The sequence below is a fragment of the Myotis yumanensis genome, unplaced genomic scaffold, assembly GCF_028538775.1.
Source record: "Myotis yumanensis isolate MYYU_CA2020_CCGP unplaced genomic scaffold, mMyoYum1.0.hap1 SCAF_18, whole genome shotgun sequence".
Classification (NCBI taxonomy): Eukaryota; Metazoa; Chordata; class Mammalia; order Chiroptera; family Vespertilionidae; genus Myotis; species Myotis yumanensis.
In genome coordinates, this window is record NW_027223769.1 from 8,143,153 (window position 1) to 8,153,184 (window position 10,032).

General features: G+C 53.5%; 1 protein-coding gene across 2 annotated transcripts; it reads right to left on the reverse strand.

The window, feature by feature from the left end:
- Positions 1-512: 512 nt before the first annotated feature.
- HAUS5 (HAUS augmin like complex subunit 5) lies at positions 513-9,803 on the reverse strand. Of its 2 annotated transcripts, XM_070398226.1 has the most exons (19): positions 9,686-9,803; positions 8,949-9,011; positions 8,825-8,857; positions 8,681-8,705; positions 8,002-8,107; positions 7,764-7,923; positions 6,400-6,469; positions 6,225-6,307; positions 5,646-5,703; positions 5,387-5,511; positions 5,120-5,183; positions 4,881-5,011; positions 4,521-4,683; positions 4,227-4,307; positions 3,979-4,124; positions 3,599-3,710; positions 3,144-3,276; positions 906-1,038; positions 513-715 (listed from the first exon to the last, which is right to left on the reverse strand). In XM_070398226.1, exons 1-19 carry the CDS (start codon positions 9,781-9,783, stop codon positions 598-600), a joined length of 1,902 nt encoding a protein of 633 aa, XP_070254327.1. In that variant the 5' UTR covers positions 9,784-9,803; the 3' UTR covers positions 513-597. The 2 variants fall into 2 exon arrangements, with proteins under 2 accessions (XP_070254327.1, XP_070254328.1); XM_070398227.1 differs by lacking the exons at positions 513-715; positions 906-1,038 and adding an exon at positions 1,776-2,956.
- Between the last annotated feature and the right edge of the window lie 229 nt (positions 9,804-10,032).

Genomic DNA, 10,032 nt, shown 5'->3' on the forward strand with positions numbered 1-10,032 from the left:
GGATCCATTTGCATAAATTCCAAATGGCTCAGAGACTTCAATGTAAAAAAATAAACTATATAAAAACTAGAAGGCAATTTCATCTCTTAAATCCCCCTACCCCACCCTAAACTGCACTTTCTCTTTGGCTGTCACGCTAGCACATTTGGACTCAGGGCCTTTGCATGCCTCTCACATTTACTGAGGGTGACCTTTGCTGTGTAGCCCTCTCTTTAAAATTTCACCTCCTACAGCCTGTTTTATTTTTCTCCATGGCCATTATCTTCCAACATACTAGATATTTGGCTTATCTTGTCAGTGGTCAGCTTCCTTATCCTAGAATGTCAATTTCCTGAAAGCAGGGACTTTTAGTGTTTAGAGCAGGTGCTCAGTTATGCTTTGCTGAAGTTGAAGAGTTTCAGTGGGACCTGGGGTGGGGTCTAGAGCACCCCATTCTCTTGGCTTTGGTGGGATGCAGCAGAACAGCCTATGAGGGGAAGGGCAGGTGTGGGTGGAGACAATGGGCGACACACCCAGGTGATGCTTTCTTTAATACTGAGGAAGGTGAGATGTTGGGGTGAACAAACATGAGGCTCTTGACTCCTGTTTGTGTCCTCTTCATCTGCACAGCTGCTGCAGGATGCCTTGGGCCTGGGCCCAGCGTAACCGCCACTGGGGCAGGGAAAGGCCTTGGCAGAGCTCCCCCGAGAGGGTGACTTGGCCTGGCTGATCCCACCTGGGGAAGAGAATGGTGTCAGAGGAAGGTCTGAGCCTTCAGACCCTCACTGGCTTCCCCACATCATGGCCTGCTTGTCACCAGTCTCCTCCTCCTTGCCCTCCCCGTCTTTTCCCCCAGCCCTGAGTTGGCATGTTCCACCCAGCTCAGCCCTACCCCCCATCACCAGTCCTCCACAATCCCCTCTCACCAGTCCCCCACAATCCCCTGCAGCTTGGGGATTCGCTCCAGGGCTTGTTCCAGCAGGTTCTCCAGCTGCTTCAGAGCCTGCCCCAGATTCTCTTTCTGCTCCTTTTCCTGGGATGCATGGATCTGCAGCAACTCTGCAGGTTAGAAGCCCAGGAGGTAGCATTGAGTCCTCTAGTTCCCTGGTGCCTTGCAGTCAATGGGACACCAAGTAAATCTCCAGTCACCTAGTCTTGACCTCAACATCTCTCCCAAACCTCTCCCTCCTCCCAAGTCTTCATCTCAGGGGCAAGCCCACTATCTCCTCCTCCTCCACTTCATCCCGGATGCCTCCCGCCCGGACAGACCATCAATCTCCATGACCTACTCTTCAGCTTCCTCCCCCTTTCCTACTCATGCCCCATCCCCAGCCTCCCTCTTAGGCTCCAGGCCTCAGTGATCTTCCTGAAGCCTAAACCTGATCCGTTCTCATTCTTGCTTGGAACCCTCCAAGGCTTCCCAGTGCCCCCAAGCCAGAGTCCAAGCTCCTCAGCATAGTACTTGAGGGCTTGCATTATATGGCTGCTGCTGCTCACTATTCCTGAGCAAAACCTCACCTACCTCCCAGGGACCACTTGAGACACTATTTTTCTTCCTGGTAGTCCTTCCCAGCATTCCTCATCCTAAGGCAGGGGTCCTCAAACTTTTTAAACAGGGGGCCAGTTCACTGTCCCTCAGACCGTTGGAGGGCCGGACTATAGTTTAAAAAAAAACTATGAACAAATGCCTATGCACACTGCACATATCTTATTTTGAAGTAAAAAACCAAAACGGGAACAAATACAATATTTGTATTTGCATGTGGCCCGCGGGCCGTAGTCTGAGGACCCCTGTCCTAAGGTTTCCCCCTCAGACTGCTGCAGCCCTTCTCTCTACCAGTGTTTTCCCTGGGACTGTGATTAGGTCTGCTCCCCCTCCACAGCTCCAAAACAGGCTCATATCAGACCTGCAGTGTGATCAGACTCTTTGGGCCTGAATCCTGACTCCAATCTTGCCTTGTGACACTGGGCATGACCCTTACACTTTCTTTAGCCATTCTATGGTCAGTTGTCATTATCTGAGCCACAGGCTAATGGGGTTGAGGCAGATTGGAGCATTCTGGAGATGGGACCCAGAGCTTGCTGACAGGTTGAAGGTGGGTGGGTGGGGTTAGGGGCTTGGGAGGAATTAAGGATGACTTCTGGGTTCTGGCTTAGGCATCTGGATGAGGAGGGTAGGATCATTTATTGAGGGAAGAAAATCAGGCTGAAGAAAAATAAAACTGCTTTTGGAGCAGAGAGAACTAAGACCCATTTAGACATGTTAAAGTTCACAATGGCCATGAGGTGGGATGCAGCTGTGCTGGCTCTTGGGCTGCTCTTGCACACCGCTCCGTGCCCCTTGGAGAGGGGAAGGCAGAGAGCCTGAAACTCAAAGGCTTGAAAACAGTTTCTTCCTACTTTGTTGATGGTACCCTGATTCATTTCTCATCAGTTCACCTCTTCTATCTATTTACCCTTTGATTCTTTGCTCTTTGATTCTACCACCAGGACACCCCTGGGGCTGGACTACTCTTGCCTCTCTCCCCATTGAGCTCTTGGGGCCAGCACCTGGTAGGTACCCACTGAGTGCCTGCTGAGTGAAACCAGAACAACTTTTCTTAGAAATTTCCATTTCCTCATTTGTAAACGGAATCTCAAACACTTTCTGTCCCTCATGGTAAGCACTGGAAGAGACTGCGCATGAGCAGACAAAATGACTGTAATCTCATACCTGACTATGTCTTCCCAGCAACTCTGTAAGATAGGCTTACTTCACTGAGGAGGAAACTGAGGCATAGGGAGATTACACAACAAGAGGTAGTCCTGAGAAGAGAATCCAGATAGTTTAACTCTACATCCCAGCTTTACTTGGCAATTAGATAGGCAGTCACCTAGTGGTTAGGAGCACAGACCCATCGGAAGTCCGAACGCCTGAGTTAAATCTTAGCTCTGCCGTCTGGGCATCTACGCAGGCCTCTGCATACAAGTCCCTCCTCTGTAAAAGGGAGAATGGCAGCACTAATTCCCTGGGGCTGCTGTGCAGATGAAACTAGTGAACATGCTTAAAGCACTCAGAGCTCAGAAGGCTCTGTGACAGCAATGGGTTGTTTGTGATTGGTTCTAGAGGTTGATGGTCCTGGGAATGGGCAAGGATGCTAGATATAGAAGCGGGGCAGGCCTACCCTGGGTGGATGGTCCTGGCGGTAGGCTGTTCTTCATATGGAGCAGATCCCAGCACCGGAGACTACATTGGTCCTGGAAGAACAGAAGGTCCTGGCGAAGTGAGGCAGCCTTTGGGAGGAGCAGCTCTGGAGCCTAGAGAAAGGGGGAAAGGACAATTATCTCGGGTGGGGGTAGAGATGGAAAGATAGGTCCTAGACCAGTGATGGTGAACCTTTTGAGCTCGGCGTATCAGCATTTTGAAAAACCCTAACTTAACTCTGGTGCCGTGTCACATATAGAAATTTTTTGATATCTGCAACCATAGTAAAACAAAGACTTATATTTTTGATATTTATTTTATATATTTAAATGCCATTTAACAAAGAAAAATCAACCAAAAAAATGAGTTCGTGTGTCACCTCTGACATGCGTGTCATAGGTTCGCCATCACTGTCCTAGGGCATAGAGCACTCACCTTCCCCGGGGGTAGCCCCAGAATGTGGCTAAGCACTATAAGGCTGGAGCCCCTTGAGGACGCAGGATGTAGCTGGTGGATGGATGGCAAGACTGTAGGCAGGGGCTGCAATCTGGGGGGAAAGTCCAGTTTAGGTGGGGCACTGAGAGGAAGGCTTGGGTTGCAGAGGCTCTGGGGGCTGAGGGATAATTTTGGGAGGTCCAGGAACTTGGATGTGGGTCTTGGGACTAGAATTCCAGAGTGGGGCTGAGGACCAAAGCGAGGTCTGGTAGCCTGGGAACACTGGGGTCTAGAATTTTTTTTTTGGAGTAGGCGGATTATTTTTTTGGAGTGGGACAGTCAGCCAAGGGAGGGGATACAGAGGATGGCCCTCGTCTCACCCTCCAGGGCTGTGCCGCAGCAGGGTGCCCAGCAGAAGGTGGGGCAGATGTTGGGCCGCCTCCTCCAGACAGCAAAGCAGTTCCTGGCTCTGTGGTGCCACTACCTCAGATGTGGGGACCACCTTTCGCTGAATCAGAGCAAGCACCTGTGGGGAAGGAAAGGGATGGGCAGGGAAACCTGAGATCACCCAGCCCCATCCCCTAGGAGACCTGGCCCTGCCCAGACCTCATTCCAGATCCCAACTCACCTCCCCAGGGCTCCGACACAGGTGCGTCTTGCTGGCTGAGTTGCTCTTGATGAGTAATCGGACCTGTTCCTGTGTCTCCCCCTGGACAACCAGGAGGCCACCAAGACGGGCTGCTTTTCCTTCCCAACTCCCAGCCTCCAGCCCTGCCCTCCCCTTTCCACAGGTCCTGCTTCCTCTTGGAAGACTCATCCTGGGCCTCTTCCCCCACCAGGAGGCCCAGTTCTGGATCATAAGGCTCCCAGCCTCTGACCCTCCACCGGGCCCTGCCATTTTCCCCGGAATCCTGCTTCTCACCACCAGCTGGCGCCAGTGCAGGATCCGTTGCTGTTTGGCCTGTAGCTCCTGCAGCAGAAGCTGTTGCCGTCCAACTGCCTCCTCCAGCTCCTGGCTATGGGCACACAGGGCCTTGAGCTCTGCCCACAGGCCATAACCCCGGAGTCCCAGCACCAATGCCTGCCTGGAGAACAAGCAGAAGAGAACAATGGAGAGGAAGGTGACTAAGACTCACAGTAGAGGAGGGGATGCCCAAGGAGCCACAAACGCAAGGAGAGCAGGGAGGCAGGGACAAGAGCCACAGGGGCAGAAAAAGTCCAATATTCTGAGACCCCAGGGAGAGAGATAGCCTAGCAGCCTCTGCCCTGGGAGCTCCCTCACCTCTCATTGGCTCCCAGGGCACACCTCTCCACCTCCTCCAACAGGCTCTGCAGGCGCTGGGTCAGGATGTGATGCTCCTTCAGGAGGGGGCCCCGCTGGGTGACCAGCACACTCACAGTTTGCCAGCCTTCCTGGGGCAGGGGAACAAAATCAGGGAGGGCATCATCCCTGGTGGTGAGGGGATTGAGTGGGCTTTGGGATGGGAAAGAGAAGAGTCTGCAAGGGTGCCTGGGGGTCACCTGGATGAGATGCATCACGGACGGCAGGGCCTGGCTGGAGTCTGACTGATCTGGTACCTGGGACCTGGTGATGGAGTGAAACTGGTGAGGGAGGAGCCCCATCTCCTTGCTTGGCCTCTTGAGGGTAGCCAGTGTCCACCCGACCTGGGTTTGGTCCCTGGATTTCAGTTCTGCTCCTATCAGGAGACCACTGTGCCTGGTCTTGGCCCTGTCCTAGCTCACGCAGCCACCTGCCCTGCCTGACTATGGAAGTACTCTACTACACACCTGGCCATCTTCGTATCTTGGAGTCTGTCCTGACTGCACAGGGACCGAATCTCTGCTTCCCGTTCTGTAGCCAGGTGTTCCAAGGCAGCCAAGACGTGGCTGGGAGGGTGGTTTGTCAGCAGTGTCTGGTGTGAGGAGGGGTGAAGTCAGGGCAGGGCTGTGAGCTGGGACCACAAGGGGACTGGGCAAGGATGAACATTTAGGTCCTGGCACCCTGAGGTGGACCGTGGGTATGGTCTTTCCTGAAAGCCCCTCTCACCTCCACTGAGCTAAGCCATTGCTGGTAGGAAGTTCCAAAGTGGTCATCTTGAGGGGTTCTGTAGGGTTGGGGGAGGGGACAGCAAATGTTACAAGACATATCAATTCTTCCTCTAATGATCACCACCACCCCATAAAGTGGGATCTGTCCCTGTGCCTAGATTACAGACGAGGAAACCTAATTCATCCATGCTTATTAGACTTGATTTCCCCTCTTATTCCAACTTGCTGACCATGGGCCCTTTCACATGTGCTGCTTGCTTGGAACACCCTCTCAACCTTTTACCTTTACTAAGCCTCCTCACCAGAGACCCATCCTCCCTGCTTCCTTAGCTGGGTAGGGTGTCTCTTCTCAGTACCCAGAGACTCTTAGACTTCCCTATCCCCCAACAGTCCTAACTGCCTGGGTTGTTACTGTCTGTGATGAGTCTGTCTCCACCTCTTCCCGTCTGGGAGCCCTGTCAGGGCAGGCCCTGGGGCTGACACAGCCCAGACACTCAGTGTCTGATGAATTAACAGGTAAGTAACTCCTTCCAAAGCCCAGGTTTTGTAGGGTTTCTGGGGGCTCAGTGACACTCACGGGATGCTGCCTCCTTTGGCCTGAGGAATCAGAAGGTTCTGTAGAAACTGGGTTCGGAGGGTGCAGGCTCTTCGGACATCACCCTGGGAACAAGAGGATGGGACATAAAGGGGACCCAGGGGCCCACCTGATCCCAGACTCCTTCCTCTCCCCCCGCATGGCCCAGGACTCTTACCAGGACCACAGGCTCCAGGCCTAGGGTTGCCGATGTCAAGGGGCCAAAGGTTATATCCATTTTAGCCTTCCTAGAAAGAATGCAATTGGGGCTGGGTCCCTGGTAGGAGGGAGCTGGGAGAACAGATGTTTGTGCCCCCTCCTGCTGCCAGCAAAGCTAGTCACAGGGATCCCTGCGTCTGAATCTCAGGGGCCATCTCCAAAATTAGGCCACTGTCATCTCCTGGCTGGTTGACATTAGCCTCCTCATTGGTCTTCCTTACTTTCGTTCTCTGCAGTCTGTTCTCCACCCAGCAGTTAAATGATCCTGTTAAAACCTCAAAGATCATATCACTATTCTGCTCAAAACCCTTGTATACAATATATGTCCTCATCACCATTAGAATCACAATGGTTGCCCTAACCAGTTTGGCTCAGTGGATAGAGCGTCGGTCTGCGGACTGAAGGGTCCCAGGTTCGATTCCGGTCAAGGGCATGTACCTGGGTTGCGGGCACATCCCCAGTAGGGGGTGTGCAAGAGGCAGCTGATTGATGTTTCTCTCTCATCAATGTTTCTAACTCTCTATCCCTCTCCCTTCCTCTCTGTAAAAGGTCAATAAAATATATTTAAAAAAAGAATAACAATGGTTAACAGAAACTCTTCTAAGCACTTTGCATGACTTAACTCAATTATCATACCTGCCATGTAAAGTAGGTAATATTATTCTTTCTATAGATCTTTGAAACTGAGGCACACACTTTGCCCAAGGTCACACTGTAAGTGGCCAAACCAGGGCATGAATTGCATTCCAGTGACTCCATGGTGCTATGTCCACCTCTCAACCTCACCTTCTCATGCTCTCCCTCTTGCCTGTGAAACTGACTGAACTACACTCCTGGCTTTTCTTCCCATATGCCAAGCTCAGGGCTTCTGCTCTTGCTGTCCCTCTTCATGGAAGTTCCTTCCCCAACTCAAATGTTACCTCCTCAGAGAGGCCTTCTCTGACCCATCCTACCTAGAGTAGCATCTTCTTCTCCCCTTTTATAATTTTTTCTTCATAGCACTCATCTCTACCTGCAATTACTGGGTTTGTTTGCTTTCTAGTTTACCATCTGTCTCCTCTGCATCAGAGTGTAAGCTCCATGAAGGCAGGGTTGTTCCTTGTTTACTTTTCTTTCCCAGCAGTGGTGTTCTAGATATACAGGTGGCACCATTCTAGGCACAAATACCGGTGGGTGAGATGACAAAACTTCCTGGCCTCATGGACTTTAAATCCTAAAGAGCAGAGCCTAGAATTCTGGAACTCAAGAAGGGGTCAGGGCAGAATACTGGGGTCTCTAAGGAAGATGTCTCTCCACCCAGCCTGGTGCGCACCTGAAGCCCACCTTTCTATGTCCTGCAGGCGCCCGAGTTGATTCTGTAGCCACTGCATGGGATGTTGGAGTCCACGTTGCTGCCTTCTCATGGCCCCAGCTTGGGCCCGAAGGAGGAGAGCATGCCGCTGGGTGTCTTGCATGCTCTGCAATACCTGCTCCATGGCCATGTCTGTGGGAGGAGCAGCGTGGTCATCAGTACCTTCCCAATACCCTTTCTGCTGCCCATCTGTCCAGCCACATGAGTTACCCTGAGCCTCGGTCTCTTGATCCATCAGCTCCAAGCTCTGGTCTAACTCCTGGATCTCTGCCCGCAGGTGGGCAACGGCAGCTTCCAGCTCCGACTTCCGACAGGCCTGTGGGATCAGGTACAGGGTCAGATACATGGCCTAGCCTTGGCTCAGCCTGACTGTCCTTTGTGGAGCACGAGTCTCTTCATCTGCCCAGGGGTGTGGCAGATTTTTTCCCCCTCGGTAGTTACCGTGTCTGAATCTCTAGGCTCAGAGGAACATTAGAGACCTATCCTGGGCCCTTCCTCTGGAATTATATCACTCTCCCAACCTGTTTCCTGTCTCTGCATTGATGACACATCTCTGTCCCAGTCCTCATCTTCTCATGAGCCCCTCATCTAAGTGTCCCCCCAGATATCACCTGGACCGCTCCCATATACTAAGTCCCACCCTGGCCTCAGTATCTCTCCCAAACTAATGCATTCTCCTATCTTCCCTCACCAGCTGTGATGCCTCATATCTATGTTCTTCCCTTTCCCGTAGCTCATGCCTGCCTCGCCTTGACTGTAAATCCTATGAATGTATGGATCAAGGCTGTTTTGTGACCCAGTATGCCCATTATCACTCAACACAAGGCTGGCCCAGAACAAGCGATCCCCTCGTTTGATAAAAGAACATCTTGCAGGACATGCTTCTTACCTCTGAGCTGTATTTGTGGCCATACCTGAGGAAATGAGGACGAAGTTAGGGAATGACAGGGACTTCCAGGAGGTGTAAGGCTGTGGGTGGGGACAGGGCTGGATGGGACTGGGGTAAATACGGATAGCTTTGAGGACAAGTTACCAGAGTAGGTTTCCCCGGATCTTCGTGACATTCCTAAGTGGAGAGGCAGGAGGAGGAGAAGTTATTGTGGGACTTGCCTATGTCCCTTCCCCTGCCACAGCCACCCTTATGCAGCCAGGCTTACCTCTGGCTGCGCACATGCTGTAAGACGTAGGCCCAGATGTCAGCCCCCTGGCCCAGACACAGCCTGTGGGGACAGCATGTAAAGGTGCGCCTGGCGCATCAGTGTGGAGGGTCCTAGTTCCCAGGGTGGGGGTGGGGTCTTCACTAGGGAATTCTCACTTCTCCCAGGGAGGGCGGATTCACATTTTGGGGTTAAGATAGTCCTTCTTGGATGGGTCACTGAGAGGGTGGGCTTCGCACTGGGTGTGGGGCAGTCTTATTCCCTCCCTGGTGGGGTGCTTCCTTTCTCCTGGGAGAGGGTTCCTTCCAGAGGCGGGGTGGCGGATCTCTGTCATCATTGGACGTGGGCTATCGTTCCTACAGATTTCGTCTCCAATGGGGTGGTCTTGGCTGACTCGAATGTCCTCCCTGGCTGAGCTGGGTGGTGCAGACAGGCTTCCCGACCCAGGAGTTCCTATTTACACTTAGTGACGAAGGGCTTCTCTAACCCAGGGAGGGACCGCACCGGGGCCAGCGACCTCGAGCGGCTCCCGGGGCGGGGGTGGAGGGTGAGGGTTACCGCCCGGTCGTCCTCACTGAGACCCGGGGCCCTCTTCCTGAACACACTCCTGGGGGGCTGGGGGGCGCCCTTCGAGGGGGCGCCTGGCGCGGAGGAGGAGGGCGCGTCTTCCGTAAGACGGGCTCGCACCCGGAGGCTCTCTCCCGGATGGGTGGCCCTCACTGCCGAGCGGCCCTCACCTGCGCAGCGTCGACTCCGGGGCCCGGGCAGCCTCGGGCGCCTCCATCTCTTCCGTAGCCCAGCAAACCAGTTCCCGCGCTTCCCGCACTGACTCCATGACGGCGCCTCCGCCGCCGCCCGCGCGCTCTCCGGCGCCGCCGCCTCTGACGTCACGAGCGCGCCGACGGGGCGGGGCGGGTCCCGGCGTCGCGGGGCCTCCCGGACTGGTCCGCTGGAAGGGGCGTGGGAAAGCGGTGGAGCCCGCTGCCTTCTGCGTCCTCCCTCTCACTACTGGCTGTTCCCTAAAGTCAAAAAGTCCTAATGGCTCACTTGATTTTCTTGATAAAATGGGACTTGCATCCTAGGA

Bases quoted from the DNA above. Each gene is read 5' to 3' on its own strand.
- HAUS5 (XM_070398226.1), bottom strand. From the start codon at position 9,783: ATGGAGTCAGTGCGGGAAGCGCGGGAACTGGTTTGCTGGGCTACGGAA. The intron at 5,704-6,224 runs GTGAGTGTCACT...CCAACCCTACAG, and splicing joins GCCAAAGGAGGCAGCATCCC to AACCCCTCAAGATGACCACT. The intron at 716-905 runs GTGAGAGGGGAT...TCTCTTCCCCAG, and splicing joins CAGGGGATTGTGGGGGACTG to GTGGGATCAGCCAGGCCAAG.